This window comes from Pseudoliparis swirei, chromosome 7, assembly GCF_029220125.1.
Source record: "Pseudoliparis swirei isolate HS2019 ecotype Mariana Trench chromosome 7, NWPU_hadal_v1, whole genome shotgun sequence".
Lineage (NCBI taxonomy): Eukaryota > Metazoa > Chordata > Actinopteri > Perciformes > Liparidae > Pseudoliparis > Pseudoliparis swirei.
In genome coordinates, this window is record NC_079394.1 from 8,598,120 (window position 1) to 8,624,794 (window position 26,675).

At 42.0% G+C, this 26,675-nt stretch overlaps 2 protein-coding genes across 11 annotated transcripts in view; both read right to left on the reverse strand.

Moving 5' to 3' along the window:
* Nucleotides 1–436: 436 nt before the first annotated feature.
* chfr (checkpoint with forkhead and ring finger domains, E3 ubiquitin protein ligase) lies at nt 437–12,907 on the reverse strand. 3 transcript variants are annotated; one of them, XM_056419655.1, is made up of 18 exons: nt 12,819–12,907; nt 11,816–11,936; nt 10,941–11,040; nt 10,737–10,846; nt 10,590–10,649; nt 10,307–10,486; nt 9,338–9,421; nt 8,745–8,910; nt 8,444–8,598; nt 8,053–8,215; nt 7,642–7,841; nt 7,329–7,445; nt 6,960–7,043; nt 4,977–5,047; nt 4,568–4,655; nt 4,354–4,461; nt 4,154–4,226; nt 437–3,433 (listed from the first exon to the last, which is right to left on the reverse strand). In XM_056419655.1, exons 1-18 carry the CDS (start codon nt 12,876–12,878, stop codon nt 3,391–3,393), a joined length of 1,983 nt encoding a protein of 660 aa, XP_056275630.1. In that variant the 5' UTR covers nt 12,879–12,907; the 3' UTR covers nt 437–3,390. The 3 variants fall into 3 exon arrangements, with proteins under 3 accessions (XP_056275630.1, XP_056275629.1, XP_056275631.1); XM_056419654.1 differs by having other exon boundaries at nt 7,329–7,472; XM_056419656.1 differs by having other exon boundaries at nt 7,329–7,472; nt 12,794–12,899.
* Nucleotides 12,908–24,045: 11,138 nt separating this feature from the next.
* Nucleotides 24,046–26,675, reverse strand: part of fbrsl1 (fibrosin-like 1) — a 263,354-nt gene continuing 260,724 nt past the window's right edge. For all 8 annotated transcript variants that reach the window (XM_056418085.1, XM_056418084.1, XM_056418083.1 and 5 more), the window contains one exon: nt 24,046–26,561. In XM_056418085.1, coding sequence (XP_056274060.1) covers nt 25,238–26,561 — 1,324 coding nt within the window. In that variant the 3' untranslated portion in view covers nt 24,046–25,237. The remainder of the gene's footprint in view (nt 26,562–26,675) is intronic.

The window sequence follows — 26,675 nt, forward strand, 5'->3', positions numbered from 1 at the left end:
TTGAAGTGTAGACTTTCAGCTTTAATTCAATGAATATAACAACTATCGCATTAACTGTTTCAGGATTACACAACCATTTGTATACAGTCCCCCACATGTTCAGAGTTTTAAAAGTAATGGGACAGTTGTCTTACAAATGGTTTGATGGCCTCTTCCCTCATTATTTCATGACAAGTTAAGGAGATGAAAAGATGATTAACAATGTTAAGTTTGCGAGATTCAAACCATTGCACTTTGCTTTGAAGGATCTTGAGCTGATTTTTATGATCTTGATCGAGATCGGTGACTTGCCGAGTTTGTAGTTGGTAAGACTACAGAAAGCTTAGCGTTACAAAACAAACAGTCATGTCTGAATATTTAGCTGATTTCAACAGTGTGGCTGAGGCCTAACCCTCTGGTGAGATTTTTAGAATAAGACTTGGAAATAAAAACACAAAAGATTTAAGACAAGTTTTATTTCTCTGTAGGGTCTTTTCCATGTCAGACAAACAATTTGAGCCAGTGATTGGCAAAAACCAGAACTTCTAGTGGACATGCATTGAGTCGATGCAGTACGTTTTCGCTCAGTACTGGACCAATTAGAAAAATGTTGACCTCATTAGTCACTTGGACACAAAAACATGGTGTTGAAAAAAAAAGAAGTGAAAAACTACAAAGCATGAAAATACTGAAGTATCCTTTAAGTTTACAGAAAACAAACTTTCCATTGTCAGTAGAAAATTGAAGCAACCGTCTAGTGTCAAAGACATGCATAAAGAGATAAAGACGCTACACAATCCAAGAGTAACAAAGACATTTTTACATGGCAAAAGCAAGTCAGTTTCTACAACCGTGTATATCCATCTTTGAATCTAAATCAGCAAATCCGATCTGAATGCATTTCAAAAATAGTTTAGCATCGCTAATACAACAAAGGGTAAAGAGGGATTTATCAAACTCTCATACATACTTCTCAATCAAGTCCCCACAACATTTTAAAATGTGCCTAGTGCTTCTCTATAGCAATTGAAACTAGAATTTAAGAACTCTAGACTAACTGTTCAAATAGTGCATTGCATACAAAGTGTACAGGCATCATCAGTAAGGACTGCCATCCCTTACACTGAGATGTGACGGATGCCTGTTCAGTCTCCCATCTAGGAGTGGTGATGAGGTAGAATGAAACCTGCCTCTTCCGTACTGCTGAGCAGCCTGGTCCAGACTTCTGCACAACAAGTGAGTCAATATCCATATACAACATGCCCTCCCACACCCCAAACCAGGGAGATTGCGGAGCACTCCTCCAAAACCTCGTTATTACCAATTCCTGATTGGAGCGGCTTGGGACTGTCGTTGGCTTAGGGTGCCTAGATCTCTGGTAGGAATAATTAAAACCCAGCCACTCTGTTGGGGGAATGACGGGGCTTGTGCTGAGCCGCTAAGGAATGCCAGTGTGGACTCACCACGACGGGAGTGGGTAGAAACATTTGAAAATAAGACGCACTTTAATACCTTGCTAACGCCACCAATGAACTGCACTCAACTTGCAGAGGCGAGGAAAGTGCACATTCACAATCGCATTTTTTCCATAGACACTGAATGAAAATATGAATAACTACATTCTAAAAAACCCAAATTGTATCCATATTTACATGGTTAGTGTTACTAATACTAACAAAAAATGCACAATTGTATTAAACTATCAAGGATGTCCTTTACATTTAAAAAAAATATTTTTCATCCATTGCATTTTTCTTCCCGATGGGCATCACATTTTGGAATGATACTCTAAATATTACAGATCACACTTTAAAAAAAAAATGTTTGACAAGCTATGTGCAGATATCGCACATTTAGTGCGTATTCATCTAAGCCAACTGATGGCCGAGGCTAAAGACGGCGGTTAACATGTTATATAGTCTGCCATTCTACACACCAATCGAGATCCTGCAAAAAATCTTCACGGTTATTACTTCATCCTCATATTTCAAAACAGTGAAACTAATGTCTATTTATTTTTCTTAAAGTGGACATTAATACTAGCTGTGCATGTTTGCATGATGGGGACTTACTGACACTTGGGGGGATAGTCAAAAATGAGAAGTCATCAGATAAAACATGAACGTTGAGTGACATGTTGACACTGAATTTTATAACCACTTAAATTAGTTAACCTGACATCAAAACAAAAAAAAACGTCCGCCAAGTGTACCTAAGGAACCAGAGAAACCAAACAGACATGTCTCCTATCTCAATAGACCTATTGAAATCCTGGCAAGGTAAGCAATAACATCGGTACATGAAGCACAAATGTTTTGTGGGCATGACTTTCTAAACTATTGATTCTGCAAGAGTGCATATTCTGGAAAATTTGCATCTGGAAACTCTACTATACATCCCTTTCTGTATATGTAACCATTACTGTTGGCCTGGAGTGCAACCTATGGTTTCCTCTCGAGAGTCTACATGGAGTAACTGTGCATTTCATTACAGCTCAGCCCTTACTGTAATGGTCAGAGAAACAACTATAACTCTACAACTTAATCACCTTGGAGATGATTATCCAGAGAAAAGCATACAACAAAGTCCCCCTTGCCCTCTGACAGCGTCACAACACATTGATCCCCTTCCCAATCCTCAACAAATATCGCATGGGATTATCTACCCGTGTACGTATGCAGGGTTTTGTCGTGGCTTTTTGACGTGTTCTAGGAACACAGTAATGCACTGGGAAAAGAAGAAAGGTCCCTCAGAGGTGAGAGTTTTACTCTTTATAATGTAGCACTAGAATCACTATTACTGTCATTCAACATGATGTGGGAAGCCCTGAATTCTTAACTCAACATGTAATAAAACTGTTAAAATATATCACAATTAAAGAAGGCTAATGTACAGAGCCTCAATTACCAAGGCTGGAGGAGACAACATACAAAACTATCTCACCAACATGTGCAAGCGTACATAAATGGCCTTAATCCATATCAGATTGCCTCACTCGCTCTTAATCTGCGAATTCTTTTTGTCATATAGGCTGGGAGGACATATCAGGAAGTATGCTTAACAAATAACTCATTAATCACTCACATTGGTTGCCGTTTACCAGGTAAACAAGGCAAATGCATGGGCCACTGACAAATGCATGTAAATGGTGGCTGGTGTTAAATGCTCTTACCGTCAGTTTAAACCTTTAGTAAACACTGAATATTTAGGTTATTGTGCATAGCATTATTTCACACAGCCCCTGTGTCAAGTAAGACACTGGTCAATATTGTAGATGGATAATGATTGTAATTTCTGCATGAAGTTATTGCATCTGGAAGGCATTTAGCTACAATGGACACAACAACACTTAAGAGATGCTCAGTTATCTTCTTTTGACGTTTAGGTGGAGACACAAACCACTCTGCTCCTTCAGCTCTTGAAACGCGTCTGATCACATATGTGGTTGAATTTCCTGAAAGTAAAGAAGAAAAACCACATGCATTTAAGAGCTTCATGTAAAACCACAAAACCAAAGAGATGAAGCTTAACATCCAGGTCTTCAAACAGCAGTCACAAGGCTGTACAAGGTTTATACAAGGACTCCCCCTTGTGGTTAAATAACTGAACAACATGCACAGGGCTGGCACCCAGCGTCTGTCATGTCTGTATAAAATACATCCAGAACTATTTACAATAGATGTATGATTCAATAACCTGAAGTTAGCGGTAACATGGGACAACAAAAACACAATTGTGATGATATCACCAAGCTGGCTTGTCGAAGATGCTACGGTTTGGCTTTTAAAAATAAATGTCTGCAAAAGTATATTTAAACAAAATGCTGCTTGAAAACTATTTTACAAGTTTCATTTCTTAAAACAAGTGATATACATATATTTAAAAATGATTAACAATTATAAATTCATATGATGACCATGATGATACTCGTTTGTGTGGGATCGGCTCTTTAAGAAATATTATAGCAGAGAAGCAAGACAATGTTATTTAGTAATACAGGAGAGAAGAAATATATTGTCTGCAACATTTTAAGTTATGCCATTTTTCCCACGAGGGAACATATCACTCGGGTCAATTATCTAGTTTTACTGATAGCAGTTGAAATCGCAATTCTCCCGTATAACTCCTGAGTCTAAACGTGTGTATGTGGTTCTTTATATGTAAAAAGACTTACATTGCATGATGCGCCTTCACCTGCGTACGACAGTTGCGTCCCCAGTAACAATTGGGACGAGATGTTACAGCAGCTGAAGAAAGAACATCAAATACATTCATTACTTGGACATGAACATTTAGTTTAGAGAAAATATTATCCTAAAAACAACAAAACTAACAGTCTGAAATGGCATTAAAAATGATTTTGGTCTGTCTGACCCGGCAGTTCAGGTGAAGGGATGTTCCGTCTGTACTCGTAGGCCAACCCCTTGAAAGCTCGCAGGCCGCAGCAGAAGCACAGGATGGCATTGGAAGAGATATGCCAATCTGGCAGAGACGGAGTCAAGGATATTACCACGCTTTCTCTTGATAGGATAGTGTGGACTTCAAAGTCCACCACTAAGTATTCATGGATTTTGATCTGACGGCTCACCTGACAGATAGTAGTTTCCCTGCTGGAAGGACTGCAAAGACTCCTGGAGCAGATCTCTCCATGACTTCCCTCTGGAAGACAGGTAGTTCTGGTGGAAGGATGGAAACACACAAACAGCCTCTTATCACTGAATGTAAAGCAGGTAGGTGCAGACATCTTTTCAAGAATAGGTTCCAAGTGGAGTCTGCCATTTGATGCTCGAAGCTTTTGCTGGTAAAGTAGTTTTTTAGTAATCTGGAGATCTTACTTATAATGACACAGATCCAAAGAGTAGTGTTTTAGAGCATCAATGTAAATACTTTAGTAAGTCTTTTGGAAACAACGACCCATGTTATAAATATAACAATCTACCAATGAGCTAAACACGTAATTTATTCTAATATACAAACAAATACAACTAACATCTTACCTGGAGGATCTCCGATTCATAGTTATTGTTGTTCAGCACCCCATCCAGGCATTTATCCGTCAGATTGAGGTCTGACAAAATAAATAAAAAGAGTGCTGGATTTGAACAGTCAAACATTTAGAAAACTACAACACTTAAATTAGAAGCACCAATACAGCTGAGAAGCTGAGCATCCTTTCAAAAGATTGGATTCGCCTGACAGAAAAAGTTTGATTAATTACAGCGAGGTGGCTGAATGTTGTTTCATGCATTTAGGTTAGAAAAAGCTCTCTTTACAAAAAAAAATGTAAAATGTTTTGTATATGGAGCACAAAACGCTGTACAATGGTTCAACCAGACTGACAACTGAAAGGGCAGAAAGAGACAAAGACACCTCTTAGCACCAGTTCAATAAGAATAGGAGAAACCACTCGTCATTGCTAAGAGAAACTGGAAGCTCAGCATCAAAAAGTGAGCCGATTCAAACCGGTTCCTGTTCTCGTGTCAAGTGCACAATAATGCCTTTAGCAAGCTGGACTTAACAAAGCTGTTCTTTAAACTTCACAATAGAAAGAGAAGGTTAGCGTCGGGTAAACACTTTGAGCAGAACATAGTATAGACTGACAAATCACCGGTTTAAGCCATTTAATCCATCAGCTGAATAGACTGCAGAGAGCCCAAAAAAAACAGCGTGCCAAAATATTTAGTGTCCAGTTGCACCGTTGTGATTCAATAATGAATTAAAGTTGCAACAGTATCCTCTCCTTTCTCACAACACAAGTTTGAATCGTTTAATCCTACTTCCAAAAGTGTGTTGGAATAATACTGTTGTAATGTCCGTTTCAATAGCCATTATTAAAAGAAAGTAGAAAAACATAAATATAACGGGTCATTCCAAACTTTTGAACAGCAGTGTATATCACAGAAACCTCTGTGAGTTCTCTAAGTTCATCTCAGCTTCTAAAGCATGTTTCCTTCACACTGGGCATAACTCACTGAGTCGCCCTCCATTACTGTTGAACTGGGTATGAAGTGTTTGAATTAAAACGAGATCTTGTTACTACATTATTATTACTTAAAGAGGGATACCTCCATTATGATGCACATTTAGTGATTACAGGTGTACGTGCTATAATTAGCTTGTTCTAAAAGCACATACATTGATTATATTACACATTATTTATTCTGCTGGCATTTCGTCACACAAATATGCAGGACAAGGTTTGTGGGAAACACACTGTGTTTATAATCTGAGGCTGACAATCATTACAACTAGAATGGGCACTCGGTAGACCGCATACCTTCGCATATCACAAGATTGGGCATTGAATTATGAACATTTTGGCATTAGTTGCATGCCAATTGGACAAAAATGTATCGTGCTATGGTAAAAAAAGAGTTTGACCTTTCCATGACCTTGACCTTGACCTTTGACCCGATTGATCCCAAAAACTAATCAAATGGTCCCCGGATAATAACCACTCATCCCACCAAATTTCATGCGATTCAAGAACATTTTGACCTGTTCATGACCTTTGACCTTGACCTTTGACCCGATCGATCCCAAAATCTAATCAACTGGTCCCCGGATAATAAACAATCATCCCACCAAATTTCATGCGATTCGGTTCAATACTTTTTGAGTTCTGCGAAAGATTTTGACCTGTTCATGACCTTTGACCCGATCGATCCCAAAATCTAATCAACTGGTCCCCGGATAATAAACAATCATCCCACCAAATTTCATGCGATTCGGTTCAATACTTTTTGAGATTTGCGAATAACACGCATACAAATAAATAAATAAATAAATACACGGCGATCAAAACATAACCTTCCGGCATTTTTAATGCGAAGGTAATTACAGATCTGGACATTTGGGAATCAGCCCCTTCAATTTAAAAGGTATATTAACGTCAACAAAACCCCTTACTGGTCTACTACCCAGCAATAAGCCCAACAGTGGCGATCGCTTGGGGCTGTTTAGCTGAAACGGATACATACCACTGAATCGAGCCAGACAGCCTTGGCAGCCGATCCTCTGGCAACCCCAGTACATATGACAGAAGGGTCGCTGGCACTGCACACCTGTCAACACACACACACACACAGCACGTGATGTGTGCAGCAGGAGGTGTAGAATGGGGTTTGTATGACAATCTATCCATACAGGTGAATGCACGGCAAAGCTACACAAGTTAAAGTCCATCAGCGCTGTCTGGCTTATATTATCGATGCATTTTAGTTAGTCCTATATGAACTCAATTTCTTTTTAACTCTGGTTACATGCAGTTAGCTGAAGGACAGTGCAATTGTATCAACCAGAACACATTACATTACCTCTTTTCAGAGGGACTAACAAGAACCACTCACATCGTTGAGCGATAACCTGCTCGCTGTTGGACTCGGCCCGTCTGTCTGGCATCGGCTGGAGGCAGCAGGTGCAGATGAGATGGCAGCCCTGGGGGAGGCAGCGGTACTCCTGAGAAGCTGCAGACAGGACAGGAGCAGAACAAGCTTTTCGACGGAGCGGGTTTACAGAGGAGTTTACCATTTACAGAACACAATGTACATCTAGCTTTTGGTATTAGGATTCAGACAGAACGCTGTCCCCTGCCATTTGCCATTGAGTGAAAAGTCTAACTTTAGCAACTGATATTTCAATCTGATATACACCCATAATCACCTGGGGGGATGGCAGAGGATGTTGAAGGCTGCTCCGCCGGGGGCGTTGCGGACCCCTCCTCCGTTGCTGGTTTGGGTGGAGGAGGTGTAGGCGGTGGGGCTGGCAGACAAGGGAGCCAGTGGTTGGAACCTGAAGCAAACAGCATCTGACTGGCCTCCCTCCTGTAGCCAGGACACTGCCGGCACATCACCATAGGCTGACTGGAGACAGAAGAAAAGCATCCCATGGAGAAGTTATTTACTGCACAAGCAGACAACAGGCTCGCAACATTGACTGCCTTTCCATGTCACGGTATTCTCATGGCGCGGAGTAAATGTTTCTTTTTGTTGTTCATATAGGGCTAAAACAAAATCAAAGTCAGGTGCCAAAACTCACACTAGTTTCCTACAAATACAAACGTTCAGACCGTACCCAATGTCTGAGGAGTCACTGTCATTGTCAGAAAGGTCGAAGAGGTAATCTGAACTGCCCTCCTCGTCTGAGAACGAGCGCTCAACCTTTGGCTGCAACATGTCCCGAGTTATCTTGTTACGGCGCTCCATGCTCTTCAGGTCCTCATCACTGCGGCACTTTTCTGTGGGACAGACGGAGACAAAAATACAGAGTCAGTCGATATTTAATAGAGTTTTGGAAATTATACAAGGTAAGCAGGTCTTGCTTCCATGCCATTCCTCCTCTCTTGTTTTGATCTCTACCAGCCTGGGTGTAAAACTATTCTCAAACGCTTGATATGCAAGAGATATTATTACATCCACTTACAACCTTTATTTAAAAGGTGCTATTAACATGTATCTGTTCAAACCTGGGTGCTGGATGAGGTACGCCTCCACCAGGTTGTTGAGGATATGGTTCTTACGAATCTTCTCCACAGGGCAGCGGCAGGTGGGGCAAAGAGAAGAGCGCTCCATCCAGCCGGAGTAGCAGGCGGCACAGAAGACATGCATGCAAGGCTGCAAGCTAAAGCAAAAACAGGAGACGTGGAATTGAACAAACGATTGTTGTTGTTATAACATATATGCAAAGTGACTCACAAGCCCACAAAGTAGGGTTCGAGTCCCCACTCTGGGATATCTGTGCAGATGGAAGAGTCCTTGAATTCTTACCTGACACAATCATGCAGCAGATCTTGACAAATAACACATGTCAGGCTCTCCTCCATCTTGTCCGTCTTAGTGACTTCCACATGTAGTTTAGTCGAAACACCTCCCTTAGTTGAACACACCGCTTCTGTTCTGGAGGTATGTGGCGAGTCCAAATCATAATCTTTAACTGGAAACACAATAATGGTATATCAGTTCTAGATTTTGAGTTGTCTGGTTATATTTCATTGGTCTTATTGTGAAATGTTGGTCTTGGGCACATGGACTGTGTGGGCATCTCAAGCACACCAGCTGCTCTGGTTCATGTATGTTCAGCAGTGCAAAGTGACGAAGTGATGGCTTAAAGGAATTTAAAGAGTATGCCCATTAAAAAAATACACATCAGTCAAATCACTAGTCTCAATGCTCAGAATCAAATCAGTTCAATTATGTTTATTATAAGTGAAAAGTCTACCCAAAATACCATTAACTCGCTTGGCGCTGCTTAACTTAGCACCGTACACTCTACTAAAAAACCACAGACACAATTTCAAGGTCAAAAAATTGAATGTGAGGAATCAAAGAAAAACAGGGACATCTCAAATAAAAGAACTTACTGTCATCAGATTTCCTCTTCTTGCTTTCTGGCTCCATGTTGTCCGTGTCTCTTTCCTGTGCTGGGGAAGCATCTTTAGCCTTGTCTGATAATATGGAGAAAAAATAGACTTTGATCAAATACTGTCAATGCTTAAAATGGCCAGTTTTGACGTAATTAGACGCTGAAAGAAAGGAGTCGAAGATGTTGAGTTAAGGAGTTGCTTCATATAGCAGCTCCACTGTGGAGGAGTGATAACATTAACTTCAGAGAAGTATAAAGCAGAAGAGCTATAACACACAACAAAGGACACTTACTCCATCCTCTAGCAAGTGCATTGGCACACGAGATAAGTTGCCGTGGATTGATCTGAGTTTAATCAAACATACGTCATATTGCGGGTAATTAGCCAGAGCAGCATGTCCAAAAGTCACGGAAATTTGAAATCAACCTTCTGAGTTTATAAAGGTTGGGAACAGTGGATGGAAATGCCTCAGTCTGAAAGACTTAAGAAAAAGTAGACATACAAAACAAAAGAGAAGAGACTCGCTGATAATGACCAACTGGACAAGTTTTGCCCAACACAGTCTGAGTTTAAGTTCGTTTAAAGTTTAGTATTATTCAGTGGAAATCAATTGACTAACATCAGCATGTCTGTTTACATCAATGACTGATCTAAGGGAGTCCCAGCCCACCTATCACACACAAACAATACAGGGCGTGGTAGAATAAATGTAACCACGCAAGCTGAAATTATGTTACTAAAATTATATTATTATCATTTCAAATACTATGCAATAGCATGATGTTATTTCCAGGCCTCATCGAGCACTCTTTATACTGTTGTTACTAGTGCCTTTAAAATAGAATAGTTTATCATTTTGGGAAATATGCTTGTGTGCTTTCTTTAAGGAGGACTGATAAAACTGATATCTGTCCGTGAAATATGAGGGAAAGCTGATCTTCAGTAGTGTGTCAGCAGATGACCTACCCAAAGCAGGAGCGGCTGTGGTTGCCATGGGACCAGACGTGGTCGGGCTCACGATGCTGAAGTGGGAAGTGGATGGCTGAGGATCCTCCACAGACGCCTTTGTGAGCATGACAGGCTCCACAGAGAGCAACATCTCTGAATGTGGAAGAGGGGCCGGACTGTGGGCTGACCCCTCCATGTCTGAAGTTTAGATACAGGGTGGGGGTAAGTAACTGTTAACAGCTGTGGAATAAAAGTACTTGCATTCAACAAAAGTGTTGTGGGGAATTACCTGGCTACTTACCATAACTATGTTCTGAATTAGCATGCTCCATTTGGATTGAGTGGTAAACATAGGCAATGTCTACAGGGGGACAAGAGAAGATGTTATCCGTCTTTCCTTCTTATGAATACATATAAACATTATTGGCTTAAAAAGTGACCAACTCACTTTGTTCTGGCTCACTTTTCCTGTAGACAAAGTAGATGACATCGCCGGTCTGTAGCATGTGAGTTTGCTTCTTTACCAGTTTGGACATGTTGATCACTGTGCCATTAGTGCTACAGACAAACATGCAATTGGACATGTCACTAGGCAATGTAAATGGTTTTGTGCGCTTCTAAAATATGGTTTGTTTCATTTAATGTCTGGTACCTTGTGTCTTCAAGCCACACCGAGCCTGAGCTTTCATCTTTCACAATCTTGCAGTGCTCCCCTGAGACCAGTTTGTTGGATGGGAAGGACAGATAACATCCTGGCAGCAAAATAAAGAAACACCACGAAGAAAACACAGATCAGACATGATACAGATTACTTTGGCTCTCCAAGACAGAATCTACTTCATGAAAGTCTCCGCCTTTTAGGGGAGTATAAGAGGAATATAGGCATCTGTTTGAGAACACATGTTTTTATGTTCATTTCATTTTTCCACCTCTAACTATTCCAAAACAAATTCTCAGCCATTCTTGTGATGATATGAGAATATAGTTGTACATATTTAGCCTATACAGTACATTTAAATAAACAGGATTAAAAGTCCAACTAATTTCATTGATATTCACCTGAAATTGTGTTCTATGGACATTTCATTTGAAACCCTTTATTGCCCAGACATATGCTCACCAATTAAGGCTAGTCGCTTTGCATTGCACAAAAGGAGACACCAAAAGCTTTCAACAACAAAGCAGACATAGGGGGGAATATCGGCCGAAACTTTTCTTAAGCAAAAGCCCTTACACAAAAAAAAAACTACTTAATATTCTGCACACATGTGCTCAATGGACGCCTTTTGTTATCATCACAAGGGGCTGTCTAAGTTTGGTGCACTAAAGAAGGCTTTGTGTTTTCAAGGGGGAGGTTTTTAAGGGCTCCAGACACTGACAGCAACATCTACGCTACAGACAGGCCTGTCTTTTGTGAATAGACGTGCACACATCTTGAGCTTTTGTCGCAGCGTCAAATATTTTAAAAGTCTTAAGACAAACGAGTGAAGGCAAAGACATATTTATGTTCTCTATATCTTTTCATACCTTTTTTCCTGCCCACTGTGCATTCCCTGTTGAAAAGCAGGACAGTTTCACTGGAGTCCACTTTGAGGAGCTTCCCCCATGCTCGTCCTCTTTGAGAACAGTCCATCTTCAAATGTTTTCTCTACAAGTAACGATGAGAAAACAAGTTTAGAACGAGTTCAACGTCATGCCTCTTCGGCTTGTGGTGGCATGGAGAAAGTGAAATGACCCATCAGTGAGATGTTTTTGTGGAGGCTAAGCTGGTGAAATCAAAACCTGCCTAGACATTTGATGAAAGTAAGAATACTTTAAACATCAAGTTAGGTCTTGTTTGTGGCCAGATGGATTTTTCTGAATTCCAGATTCCAATTTAGCTAAGAAGAAAAAGAAAGGTTTCTTTTTAAGTTTAAACTTTTTTTTTCATAGAATGCAAAAAATAACAGGATACAATATTTTTTATAGGATTTCAAATGTATGAACAGTTTAGCTTTAAAGTCCAAAAAAGTTTGTTTAAGCCAAGGATTTACATTTTATTTTAAATCCAGTGCTGTGGCTATATAACGTGTGATGAACAATGGAAGTTAATCGATTCATCAACTATTATGAGCAACATTGAGCTCGATATGAAACTTATAAACAAGGCTTAATTAAACGAAAAGAGTTTTGCCTCAAGTCTGCTAACCAGACCGAAGCTAGCTAGTTAACCCAGACGTCCGAGTGGCTTCCTAGGTCAGAAATCAAGCCTTATTTACTCGATGTAGGAAAAAACAACAGTAAAGTTACTTCAAACGTCAGCTATCAATGTGACAAAATGTGTCACGCTCCACCTGCCGTGAGATTTCATCACACCTAACGTTAAAATAAACACACACAACTTCGGTCCATAATAACACCGAGCTAACGCAATTGCTAACATTAGCAGCCCAGCGCACTGTGTCGGGGAGAGACGTCGGGAGCACGTAGAGCAACAACCTGAAGGGCCAGCAACGTCACACTTGCCTCGTGTCTAACACGGTCACGTTACCGTTAAACGCTTAGTTTGCTCTCTCGGGTAGCTCGGTGTAAAACAGCTTCTTCTCTTCATATTCCAGCTAGACACAAGATACACTTCCTGCAGAGCTCCGGCTTGACGTGTAGCCGTCAACAGCTGATGGGGGAGGGGCTTAGCGCGCCCAGTGCTGTGGCCTGAACACACCGCTAACATATTGGATCACAGTGTCACATGCTGGGCTTCACGAGAACACATCTTCACCGAAACATAGGTCTACAAGTGGCTCATGTGCACGTGCAACTTGCTATTATTGTACCGAGTGTTGAAGGGAATATTGAGATCCTATTACTTTAGTAAAAGTACTAATACTACACTGTAAAAATACACACAGGCCTAGTCTAGGCTACCTGCACTGAAACTGTTACTTGAAGCAAAAGTATTTCAGAATAATCAGTATTATAAGTAAAAGTACTCAATGCCGAAAAAAATGCTGTCTGTGTCATTAGTATAAAGTAATTTGACTGATACATTTATGTAAAAGCAACATTTTATTGTGGTTAATTAATGTGCTGATTATTTTCTCCATTAATTAACTGTTGCCAATACATTTCCTCTAATTTCTCAAAACATTTCTACTTAGTACTTGAGTAAATGTACTTAGTTATGTTCCATCAGGATTGTACCAGACAATTTCATGCTCGAAAAGAAAGAAAGTGTTTGGAAAATAATATATTTTATCGTTATCATAACCATTGCATGTGAAAGTAGTACTTATTGAATTTAGTACTTGCATGATTACGGTTACATTTGTACTTCCCTATGTGGATTACCTGATCAAAATATGAAAGTCTGATTTACCAAAATCCCTTGTGCCTCCTTTTTTGCAGCATTTGGACTTAAAAAAAACACATTAGACCGATTAGGGCATATTGTTCTCTCTCTGCAGCTATTGGCTACTAAAGCTTTGCCTCCACTTTGGATCGGTCTGAACTCCCTAATCATAGAAGTAATGAGAAATTGTTGAGGCTGAACTTTAGTCTTTGGCATGAATTGGTCTGGATAAAGGTATCAGGCAAATACATGAAATGCAAATGTGAATGCAGTTTAACTGCTATTTTGAGGGAATTAAGGGGGAAATAAGTATACATGTTTCAATATTGTATCAAATTTATTTCACAATCCCTTATACTATCTAAGAATAAACACATCAGCTCCTGTAAGGTAATGGGGAGGTTGGAAGAAGGGACATAGGAGGTGGTCAGAGTGAGGGAGGTAACGGTGTGGTGGGTTGTGGATGGGAATGAGAGCGAGGGGTGGGGGTCATGTGGTTGCCTCTCCTGTGGGGATGCTTCGGCTTAGTAATTTGGTCATGTTTGCCACAAGCACAACCGTCGTCCCATGAGACACAACAACCCCCATGAGGTCAAAACAGCTCTCACATGGGAAGTGACAATCTCTGTAAGTTACGGCCAAAACTCAGGTACATCTTCCTTGAGCTTGACACTGCAAGCTGAAGGATTTCCTGAAGACCCCTTCAGGTACTGCAGAGTGTGCATCATCCCTGCCACATACAGGTTGTGGAGCTACAGGATAATGCAATCTGGGGAAAAGCTGCTGCTTGAGTGTCACATCCACAGCATCTCTCACAGGGACCGACGGCCCGTGAAGTGCTGTCTAGATCCGCCACACGCCCTCTGCTTCTGTCATATCGGCGCTATTGAGGAAATTGATGATTATTCCCTCTGAAGCTGCTCCCTCAACAAGGTGGCATCCTTATAGGGATTTTGTTCAGACTCCCTCTGGCAGCGTCTGAGCAGCATAGTGAGGAAGGTGCCATCACACTGCCACTTTCACATGGAGACTACTAAACCAAAAGAGTTTCACTTACATCCATCTATTATTAGTAATAGTCCTAAGGATGAATGTTAAAAAGGAAAAATGCAGCCAATTGATTGAAAAACAAGTAAAAAGACTTCCCATCCTTGTATTGCTATGTTTGAACTATGATCCCTTGAGGCTATTGTAAAGAAAGCATTAGTTGTTATTCTTCCTTCTACTTCTAAAATATAAAGATGACTTTATTGCTTTATTATAATGTAACTCAAATAGTAATATCAAGTTAATTTCTGCCTTGATTCATTTATTTTAGTTGGTGGCAACTATCATTTAAACTTTATAGTTGTAGCATGTGCATTTTTATTTTCCAAGTGTCAAATTGTGTCAAACAAAGTTTTGAAAAAGACAAAAAAGATTTGTATTCAAACCGTGCCTTTCGGTGTCTGGCCTCCGCTCAGAAACTCCGCTCAGAAACTGAGTGCCTATGAGCTACATAATACATAAGATATCATATAAACGCCATCTTGCGCCACTGGCTTCATATCACCTGTGCATCAAGTAAATAAATGACCAAATAAATGTGCATTAAAATGATTACCAAACCCATCTGCCTTTGTTTTGCCCAAAATCACAAATTTGCCAGGGCTTTACAATCTGTAGATATCCTCTGTCCCTGGACCGTCACGTCAGTGGCTGATAAAGAAAACACAATTTACTTTTCATAATCACGACAAAGAAAACACAGCAAGAGCGATCGCTGCGTTGAAAGAGAAATGTGTTCAGCTTGAGCACAGCGAGGCAGACTGCCAGCTCTTAGCACACACTCCATTCAATGTCCCTGGATGTCAATTGAGTCCATTTGTAGCTCTTTATATGGTCATATCCAGAAAATCAATCTGTATTTGAGTACGAGTATTCACACACCATTTAAATCATATTCACAATCGGAATGTAACAGCTCAAGTAAATCAAGGGTCAAGTACCATTCTGAGGTCCTTGGACTTACTTGAGCATTTCCATTTGATGCTACTTATATCATACTCAACTACACTTTTTTATTCCATGATATTTATCTGACATGTTGTTAATCATGCAGTTTTACATCAGCTTATATAATAGAGCGGATCGAGAAGAATCCAACTTTTTTAGGCTGTGACCTATAATAAAAAAAACAATGTGTAGTTGGGTCCTTTTGCATTTCAGTTAAGTTGTAAGCACTTTTCTTAAAGACTTATTTCCCTTCTAACTTCTCAGACTGTTTCATTTGAATGCTTCGTGGTCGGAAAAGGTCAAATTGCAGACAAAGAACTTTGTGTTCCAGCGTAAGTGTACCATTATCTGTTGTACTATTTCTAAACCAAATTCTCTCCAGGTATAAGGATTTGTATGGACATTACTGTTTAATTGAATTTAATTGTCATTTATTTAAATATTTGTTTTTATGTGTGATTGTGAAGGGACTTCATCTTACAGTTTATTTCATGGTGAAACTGTTCTGTAAACTGATAAAAAACTGAACTTTGTGATATTGTATGTGTCACAACTTTACTATTTTGGTTCACCCTCACCGAGAGTGTAATATTATATTTCCTTCAGGATTCGGTAAAGCTCAAAAACAGAACTAAAAGAGAGTGAATATTGGACTTACCATGACCAGATGGGCATAAGGACGACTCCAAATGAATGATAATGTTGCTTTTATTGTATAAATAAGCAACTGTTAACGAATAAGTTCACCATATTGACCTAAAAAGAGATGACATATCAGTGTTGTTTACAACCTCTGCCTCCAAGTGGCCAAAACAATCAATTATTGTGGGGTTTAATGTTGATCACAGTGTGATATGAGGTGTTGCAATAATACAAAACCTCCTTCTATTTCATGTGAGCTGCATTCCTCATGTCCACATATGTAGTGGATGACTAACATTTTTCATAGAGGATTTTAGAGTCCAGTTGCAAGTGGGCTGATCTTTCTTTGTATAAGATAGACCAACGTGTCTCTCTAATAGAAATAGCAAGTGAGTCCTTAATGGAGGACTAATCCCTACAAACCCCCATCTATTCCCTGGCAGTGCATTATTAATGGGCAGTGTGGAGCCTGGTGAATACAGGGGCCTCTCCCCACTAATGCGCTCATTCCTCATTGTTAGATGTCTGGTGCTGAGAACACAAACACATGCTGCCTTCTCACAGACTCATACCTACAGATGGACATGCAGGCACACAGAGGTGTGCTATGCATGCAGAATATATACATCATTACATGTTTAGTTGGCATTGGATGTAGAACTCAGAATCCTCTGCAGATCCTCTGATAAGGTCACAACGGCAAATTGAATGGAGGGTATTGAATCCCACACCCACGCTGTCAATCAGCATTTCCTAATTGGATCAACGATTACTAGTGGCAGCTGTATAAAACATCAAACGAGTTAATTAAATGAAATAATGAGAAAATAAACCTCAATGTTGCCAAGTGGGAATGCAAGCGAGCTGAAGAACGTGATTCCGCTGTGCTCTGAAATTATCTCTCTCCGGCTCGGGCTAATTGCTGGAGGATGTCCTCTTAACTGAGTGTGAAAAGCTGTGTCTAATTACGGCAACATTAATCAGGCATTAGCATGTTATCACAAGGTTAACTTATCAGGAGGGGCCCAGAAGCAGCTGGAGGTGCCATTTACCCATGCTGCACTGGGCCAACTGAGCCACAAGGGGTAGTGCGTGTTCTTCCTAGGAATCATTACTCAGCCCCCTTGAAGCCCAGAGCTGAAATCAAAGGCAACGATGTTGGATTGCACTGTGTGGGCATTGTGGTTCAGAGATTCCTCATCGTGGAATTGTAATGTCCAGAATCAATATCAGCTATTTCCTGCTCATTGTGGCGCAGACATGAACACATTTATCCTCGGGGGATTAAACATTTTAGGTCATAATTTGTTAACGTCCTACTTTGCACGGACATACCAAATGAGAGATTTTTACTATAAAGTGTCTGAGGAATTACATGGAATCAAAGAATCTGCTAAATCAATGTCAAGCAATTGTGTGCTTGGTGGAGCAGTTAAGTCTAAATCTAATGAAGACTGACTGGATGGAGGTTGCATCTTAGTTTACCCCACATTACAGATTAAACATGAACTATGAAATATAAACTATTTGCTACTGCTAAAACAAGAAGCATATATATTGAAATATGCACTCGTAAAAATGTACATTGTGTAGTTCCATCCTGTTTATGAAAATAAAACGTACTAGATGCATCAACACAGAGTTGTACTCGCAATCTTGAATCATCGCATGCCAAATGACCTGCATGTGCGTAGATTAAAGGTCATTTCTGGCAGCAGCTTGGTTCTGTGCCCTGACTTCATTACCAGCAGCTCCCGAGTAGTCTCATCAGGATTCCAGCAGGGCAGAGAAACCGTACCTCCAGCAGCTCTGCCAAAGGCGTTCATTTGTCAGAGAGGCATGGAGATCACAGGCCGACAAATCTCCCACGTCTCCCAGACTGTCAAGCCCTTTGCCTGCATATCAAAGACAAAAGAACAGAGGCGCGGAGCAGGAGAGCAGAGCAGCCATTCTATGTAGAGATGGTCCGCCGTTTAAACCTCCCCGAGCGTGCCCTTTGAAAACGCTTATTAGCCTGGATGAGAAAAATTACAAGCAAATAAAATTACATTCATTGTGATATTTGATTTCATAATAGACTCAGGATTATAATTACACCGTACTCACACTTTTCATTTAAAAACCATTCGCAGACAACAAAGAATCAGCGATGGGAATGAGCAGGTTGTGCATCGAGTGAGTGAGTGCACATTATCAGGCCTGTTTCACTAGAAGTAACAATAATGGGAGAAGAATGGAGGCACTAATAAGAACGTAATCAGGTGAGAGAGCGGGATTTAATGATATGGAACTCAGGGCTTTTCATCTGTCATTCTTTTGATGCGACATCAGCAGAGCATGTTGGGAAGAAAATGCCTTTTTTAATATTCCTCCCAGAAGCAGCAATATGGAAGCAGATTAGATTGTTTTAAAGTCCCACTTCTTACCAACCAGCACATGGGTTATATTACCCATCAGTACTCCGCTGCAACCTGTCTGACTGTCAGGGTTTCACCAAAAGCACAACGGTGTATTACAGAGGGAATGTGGACATATGCTGTCTGGCTTAAACCAACAAGCAGAAGGGAAGAGATAAGAGACATTCTTGGGCGGTGCAGAAACGAGGCATGAGAAGGGCCAGCTTGATAGCAGTACTTGTTGTTCTGATGTGTTAAATAGCTGGCCTTCAACACCACAATCAATCGCTGAGTGAGCCACTGTGTAGCCAAGGGTTGTGTGTGATAGCCAGATGGCTGAAGTCAATGGAGCTCTGCCTGGTCTCTTGTGTCACAAAGGAATGATCATGAATCTGGCCGGCAGAATAGACTGCAGGTTGAATGTTTTCCTAGGTTGGTAAATTCCAAAAGACGTTGTATCAGAAGATATCGCTGATTACGGCTCTGTGCTAATCAGCTGCAGAATAATAACAAGTCATCCTCAAAACATTCAACAACATAGTTAGCCTTGGGAGGCTATCAGGCACCTTTTTGTTTTGGCTTGCACAACTTGTTTGTCTGATGTGATATGTATTACTGTAGATCTCACTCATTACTGCGTGTAATGATGCCTACGACCTTTGTGGGTCCGCTACTCTTGCCATTTGACACAGGGAAGTGGGAGGCAGCCAAGATGCTAATGTGCTCATACAAGAACGTCTGTGGGACAAGACAAACATTTTGAACGTCCTCCAAGACCTCCAGAGGCCTGTGTTGACTAATCTGCAAACAATCCGCACTGCAAGCCCCATTGCAAGTGGAGGAACAAGCCCCTTAAGCTGTGACATTAACGAACACGGCGAGATAAGATGGGGTTTGCTATCTTGGTGCATGAAGCTCCTGCCTAGATTGGAGATAAGACCCCTTCAAAGCATGTTTGCTGCCAGACACATTTCCAAAGAGGCGAGGGAGGCAGTCAAAGCAGGGCCGCCTGGAATGCTGAGAAGCCCCGTCGAAGACTGTCTCATGAAGAATATGATCCCTGTGCCCTTTTGCACCTTATTCTAACCGCCTGTGGTATTTTTGTGAGAGAGGGTTATATAACTTGTTGATGAGATGAATGCAGACTAAAACCAGCCGCCATTTTGGGCATAGATTTGTGTACCTTCCTCTCTTGAAAGAAGCAATAAAGCATGTCAAGTGCACTGACTGCAGACGAAGTGTATCGCTAAGAGCATTATTTTGTTCATATATTGTTCACATACTCAGAGGAGGGGCATTTCCTTTAACAATGTGGTGCCACACTGACTGACATAACTATTAGGTTCCAGATTTACATTGTATGAACATGAAAGTCTGTATAACATTAACTTGCCTGCATGGCCATATGAATATTCAAGCCACATTTCCATTTTCAATTTCTGGGGTCTTCAGGTGTAATGTATGTTTACGCCCATAACAATTTAACATACAAACACATTATTTGGGTATTGTGAAATCTGAAACAATAACCTATTGTTTGTATTATTCCTTCACTTTCCACTCTCAGGTGGTCACAAGCAGGCTTCTCTTGTTCAAGAGCTGTTGCTGTTTTTTATTATGCATGTTGTGGTGGAATATGATCTGACTGCAGGGAATGTTAGCATCTTAAGTATTAGAGGCGTATCCAGTACATTTAGAATACATACTTCTTTTACTAAGAGCAACTGTATCTGTTAAGTACCACCAACCAAACCCTAGCCTAACCCTATTACCATCCAAAAACATAATTCATTTAGTCTGTAATTTATTAAATCAAACCAAACACAAATCACCTCATTACTCATCAAAGCTGAATACAAATGCTGTGCTGTTGCCGGTTCAGAGTACTGGTGGTCTTATTCCACCCTGAGCCCCAGCTCGAAGGCCACACTGACAGTTTAATATTTAAGCTATATGTTTTCAGTAGAGGTTTAGTATGACTTTATGTGGAAAGATAGGACGTTTTATATTTAAATATGTTATTAATTTATAGGCTGTAAAAACAACCATTTTGTCAATTTCACAATTTCATATTGGAAAGGAAATCCTCACACATGCATGCCAATAACTAGGTGTTGCGTCTCTGCCAGCGTCAAACTGAATAAATGCTTCTGAATATGCCCACACCACCAGAGGGGATGGACTAAATTGTAATTCTCATTCTGCGGCTTGGAAAAACTTCCGTCTTCCCGGATGCCAAGCGGCTCTGAGGCGATCCCAGTGATGAGCCAAGGAACGCTCTGCTAACTGAGCTCTGGAGAAATACGGTCACGGCAAGCTCCATATTCAAATAAACTTCACTCTTGGCCCTGTGCACACAAGCCATGTTGTCACCAGCTGGCATTACTTCTCACCGCCCCTTCAAATACTGAGCCACTTTTGATTAACGTCTCTACGGCTAATCATGTGCGTTGACTGTGCCAAATTGGACGAGCCACGTATGGCCTCCATTTGCCTTGACATCTCGTCTTTTTTTAAACTCATTTGAAGCATTTCAGAGCCTCCCTTTACACCACCCACCCCTCCCTTAAGTCTTCTCTTGTCTAGTGCCCATACATAGAAGAGAGAGGGTTGTGTGGCGGCACTGTGCCATCCCGTGGGTCCCTGAATGAGAAGACTATCTCTGCCAGATACACCCAGCTGCATAAATGTTATTCATTTTTTATGGTTTGTGTACATAATATGGACGGTGTGGGAGATTGTGAGGTTCCACTAAGGGCTGGAAAAATCCTCAAATTTGAATCAAAGTGAAAAATTTATTTTGGCTGGCGGTGACTGTTCTGGACCTCATTCTTTTCCATCTCTTAATTCTCTTCCACTCCTCCCTGCTTCACGTACTCTCTGTGTGTGTGGTTTACAGTATCTGCTTCCTCCAAGACTGCATTGGCTTCTCTCCTTGTACAGCCATATTGGTGGTAGTGTCGTGAGACAGCCGGAATATTTGTCATAGGACCAGAGGTGCAAAGACATTAGACAGCACTTTGTCACCAGGCTCTGGAATTCACACCATTTGGTTGTTTCCAGGTCAGCTCCTTAACCGCTGACTGGCCTGGTTTCTGTCAGCTGCCGCTCTGTTGACATTGAGGGCTAAAAAAAGATGGCAACATGGAAGGATGTATGCTACTCGCCTTTTTAGGTGGTCAAAACAACATGCAGTCTACAAAGAGCACTGCGACAGGGATCCACAGCCAAAGCCCTTGACTCAGTGCTCTCTCCCCCAGTTCACAGTTCAGATTTAGTTTAGTGGTTTAGAATGGCTCTTGTCAGGGTTTTATAACCCCTGCAGAGAGATGGGCTTGAACTCTGAGCAGAGCCACTGTCTCCCAAATCACCAGGCCCAGCGGAGGCCCGAGCAATCCAAATGCGATCGTGGCAGGGGCCTCCCGTCTCATTACCAATCTCCATTTCAAAACAGCCTTCAAATGGGAACTAATGCATTAGCTCTCGCTGGGGGAAAAGTCTAGGGAGCCACTACATCGCAGCTCAAAAACGCTTTCATAGATGTTTTATCAGTGGGGCAAGAGTGAGCAAGAGAGAAAAGAAGCTTGGGCTGAACCATTCATTTGTTGCCCATCTTATTAGCTTGGCACTGTGTTATTAGCTGTCATTGTGCTCTAGAAAAGCCCCTTAGGCCTGTTCCACTGTTCGCTGAATCTGGGGTGAGCTCTGTGCCAAGCACTTTTTGGAGGTATTTGAGACCATGAAAATTCAATCCTAAACCCTCAGCATTGAGGTTTTTCACAGATAAATGAAGAGGATTAGTGGAACAATAAAACAATGTTTTACCTCAGATACCACCGCATCCTATTAATTGGGATTATAGTGGAAAAATGTGTTAAAAAAAACTCCGTCTTGTATCACAGTCGACATGCTGTTACACGAAGCCCTGCCATAGTAACAATGTTCCATCAAACAGGAAATGTGTTCCAAATTATAAATACATGTGTTCCAAATAAGCAAAAATAGAAAATCATAAACAATCTGCAAGAAAAGAAAGAAAAAAATGAATAGCTTTGGAAAAGAGCTGACACTGGCAGAAGCTGTAATAACCTACCTTGGGTTGGTTATGCTAGGCAATGTGTCAATTGATTCCCATCTGATGATGGACTGTGTGTTGAAATAAATTGACCTTGCCAGACGATGAGTGAAATTGATGGAGCTTTTCATCTCCGGGGGCCGTTCCACACTCAGGCGTAAAATGGATCGAGCGTAGGACAGAGTGATCGAGTCGGGGGAAAATGTAAGGTGTGTTTTTCTTCGTCCAAAGCTTGCTTGGTAAATAATAGTTACAGAAAAAATCACTATGCTGTAACAAGTACAGGGGTTAAGTACCTGTTGTTGACTAGATGATTAGGACTAAAAGCACATAGTGCCAAAGTGAAGCTGGCCACTGACAGATGCTACCCGTCAGAGGAATATGTGGCCCAATTACCAGGAGCCTAAATTGAAAGTGATAGTGATTTAAGTCTTCCCAATACCCAGCCTCATCCTGGCAAACAGTCTTTTCAAGGAGCCCTTTATAAAAAAGAAAAAAAATCTGCCGGAGTGTGTGAGACACAGGAGCTCCATTGATTTTCAATAACATCCCCTAATGACCTGGCCACGGTTTGATCCACGCTGTCATTATGGGCTGATACCAGGGGACAGGATTGGTGTGTCTCACAGCACACAGCAGCGAGATGAGTAGTCGAGGCATTATCACGATGAATTGTCCGTCTCTGGGCAGGCGGCAAGCACAGCCAGGGTCTTGTCAATAACAGGACGGGGCGCCTCATGGCTCCCCACGCGGCCCACTCCAGAGCGCCTTCCGGCCTTATTAGAAAAGCAGATGAGTAGTGTGCATGAGGAGAGGGTGGTGCAGGAAGAGAGAGAGGACCCACTCCTCCACCATCCAATAGCCTGCCTCCCAGGCGTTGCTCCTCTTAATGAGTCCAGACCGCACGTCAATATGCGGCTGGGCTGCCAGTCAATACCGGTTACCTGCAACACAAACACTCAAAACCTGCTTTTATACAAAATCAATGTCCTATTAGTCCCTCCCTGTATTGCCTCGGCCCAATCTCATCGATCCCCTCTGAAGAGCTCTGCAGCCCATGTATGACAGATTATGGTCAAATGATTTCATGGCACAGGCTACTCTGTCCGCCAAGTCTGTTGCCTTTACGATGACAAATTGATGGCTTGATATCAGATGAGAAAATACTCTAAATGCTGAAAACTGAGGCACAAGCATTATTGGCAAAACTATCAACCTAACATCAACATTGCACTGCGTAAGTTTGGTTTACAGACACATCCAGTACTCGCAGTCAGCACTGACGATGAGTGCCATGATGAAAAGACAAGCAACACATGTATGACATTAGGTCCAAACTTTATTCCGTACATTTTAAACCAAGAATGTTCATTTTCATTTTTTTGCACGCCTAAAACTCTACTTGTTTTGTATACAAGAGTCTAAGAAAAACAACTGCACAACACCACAAGGTTGACAGAGAAAGTCCTTTTGCCACCCACTAAAAAGTGTCCTTCTTGTCTGTCTGGGGCTGGTCCAGTTTTTGACTTGGAAGTCTTTCAATAATTCCATCATTATTTATAAACAAGTGTTAATCCAAGTATCTTTCAGTATCACCAGTATTGTCTGCTCCCTCCGGGTGATTTCTTCATTAGGGTGCTGTGTGCTGCTTTGCATAGATTGCAGATGATCCTTCTCGGCCCCCCTACAACACCCTCTCGTCATACTTCTCATCCATTGGCCAGGCATGTCTGTTGCCATGATATTCAAAAGGGAAGCGATCCCCAAGTTTCATTTCATTTCATTTTTCTAGAAATGGTTAAAAAGACTAATAAATTTACACTGTCATTTTGCAGCAAAAGAATATCAACAAGTTATTTACATGAGTTTTCTTTACAGAGACTGAATAAAGACCTCATAATATATATTTATCTGCATATCTCAAAGGCAAAACAAATGAACAAAACAAATCGGTAATGTAACATTGTACATTGTCATCATTGAGGATATCCTGGTACCATGAGGTTAAATTACTGAAGGTTGAAACCAAATCCAGTCTTTACAGTGGGTCATAATGGATATGTCTCACAATCAACTGGGATAAATATTGTAAAAGGCATGACTAATGCACAAAATACATAAAATTCATAGAAATGATATATATATATATACATGGAACAAGGATAGGAAATGTACAAACTCATTTCAGGACCTTTCTTTTTGAACAGAGCTGAAAAAAAGGTATTTGATTAATATATTAATAATTATCAAATATTTAAGTCGGATATAAACATACACATTTATGTTCTCTCGACCGACATTTTTCAACTTCCAGACCACGAAAAATAAAGTCATGGCATGTGCTTAATCAGCCTTACACACCTTTACTTTGTACAATCATACCCTTTCCCTAAGGAAGTTGTGCTCCTATCTGGTTCAGAGCAGTGCATTTTGTTCACGAGAAGATTTCGGATTAGGAGAGTGGGGCTTGTGTGGAGTGCGTCGAGAAAGACTTTGTGCACTCTTCTAAGAAGCTACCGAGCCTCGACCTCTTTGGGGTTGCGAGATGGGGAGTAGTCCCGTGGTTCTTGGGTGGTGAGGGGGGTAGTCCTCCTGGGTGAGGCGGGCCTGCCACCGCCAGCTGGTACAAGGGGCGGGGGCGCACTGAGTGCAGCAGTCGGTGGTGTTCTGTTCAGAGGGCCGTTGTGTCCCGTGGAGGGGCTGAGTCTCGGGTAGTGCATGCCACCTAGGTGGGGCATAAAGGGGGGCATGTGGGGTAGATGGCCCTCCATGGGGGACTGGTGCAACTGATGGAGGCGTGCTCTGTCCAGCTCCTCCCTCAGGTGGATGCGCTCTCGCTCCTCCGCCTGCTGCCTCATCCTCTCGTGTTCCCTGCGCACCTCTAACAGGTGCTCGTGGTGAGAGTAGTCGTGCGCCTCCCTTTCGCGGTAGGCTCGCTCCTGATCGTACACACTGGGGAAGCGATGTCCTTGCTCGGCCCGGAGCTGGAAGTCCATGCGCCGCTGCAGGTCCAGGCTGCGGTAGGCCTCTCTGAGGGGGTCCCAAGGGAAGGCCTGGTGGGGCAGGCGCTCTCTTCCTGCCAGAGGGCTCACGCCCATGAAGGGAGCCATGCGCGCCCGGTCCAGCACATTGAGGCTTCCCATCTGGGGCATGGCACTCATTGAAAGGGGCAGAGAGTGTCCCATGGGGACGCCATGCAGAACAGGTGCTGGAATGTCACTGCCCCGTGGCGAGGAAAGAGGGTGCTGGTGGGACAAAGGTGGGTGGTGGTGGTGTGGGTTTACAGGCTGGCTGATTTGAGCAGGGAGAGATTGGGCTGGTGGTTGGGGGGCCGGCTCCGAACTTATAAGCATGACCTCCTGCTCCTCCTTCCTCTCCTCCTTCCTCTCCTCCTTCCTCTCCTCCTTAATCTTCATGTCATTTTTCACCTTTTGGAGGAGCTCTGCAGGTGGGGGCTCTTTCCTCTCGCTGTCCTTGAGTGTAGGCGGGGGCCCACCAGCCATTTTCATGCCCTGCTCATTGATCACTGCCTTGGAGTATGGGGAAGGAGACCGTTGAGCGGGTTTGATGGAGTCTTCTGAGGATCTCCTCTCTAGAATCTCCTTGCCAGGCGACCGGCTCTCCTTCACCTTCACATCACCCAACGTGGAAGATTCTCTGTGGCGCTCCAGTAGCTCCTTCTCCGACTCACGGACCCGATCTACACTGCCACTGTGATGTCGCCCCGAGTCACACGAGTTCTGGCTGTTTGAGCGGATCAGGCTGCTCATCTGGTAGCTGACTGGCGCGGAGGCCGGAGATGAACGGTTGGAGTGACGATTGCGATCCACAGAATCCCTGCAATGACACAATGAAACAGTTTAGTCAGTGCCAGTTAAAACTAGCATCATGGAGCTGGTTTGTATTTAGGGATACCGGTTACCAAGCTCCTCTGATAATATTTACTGCCTT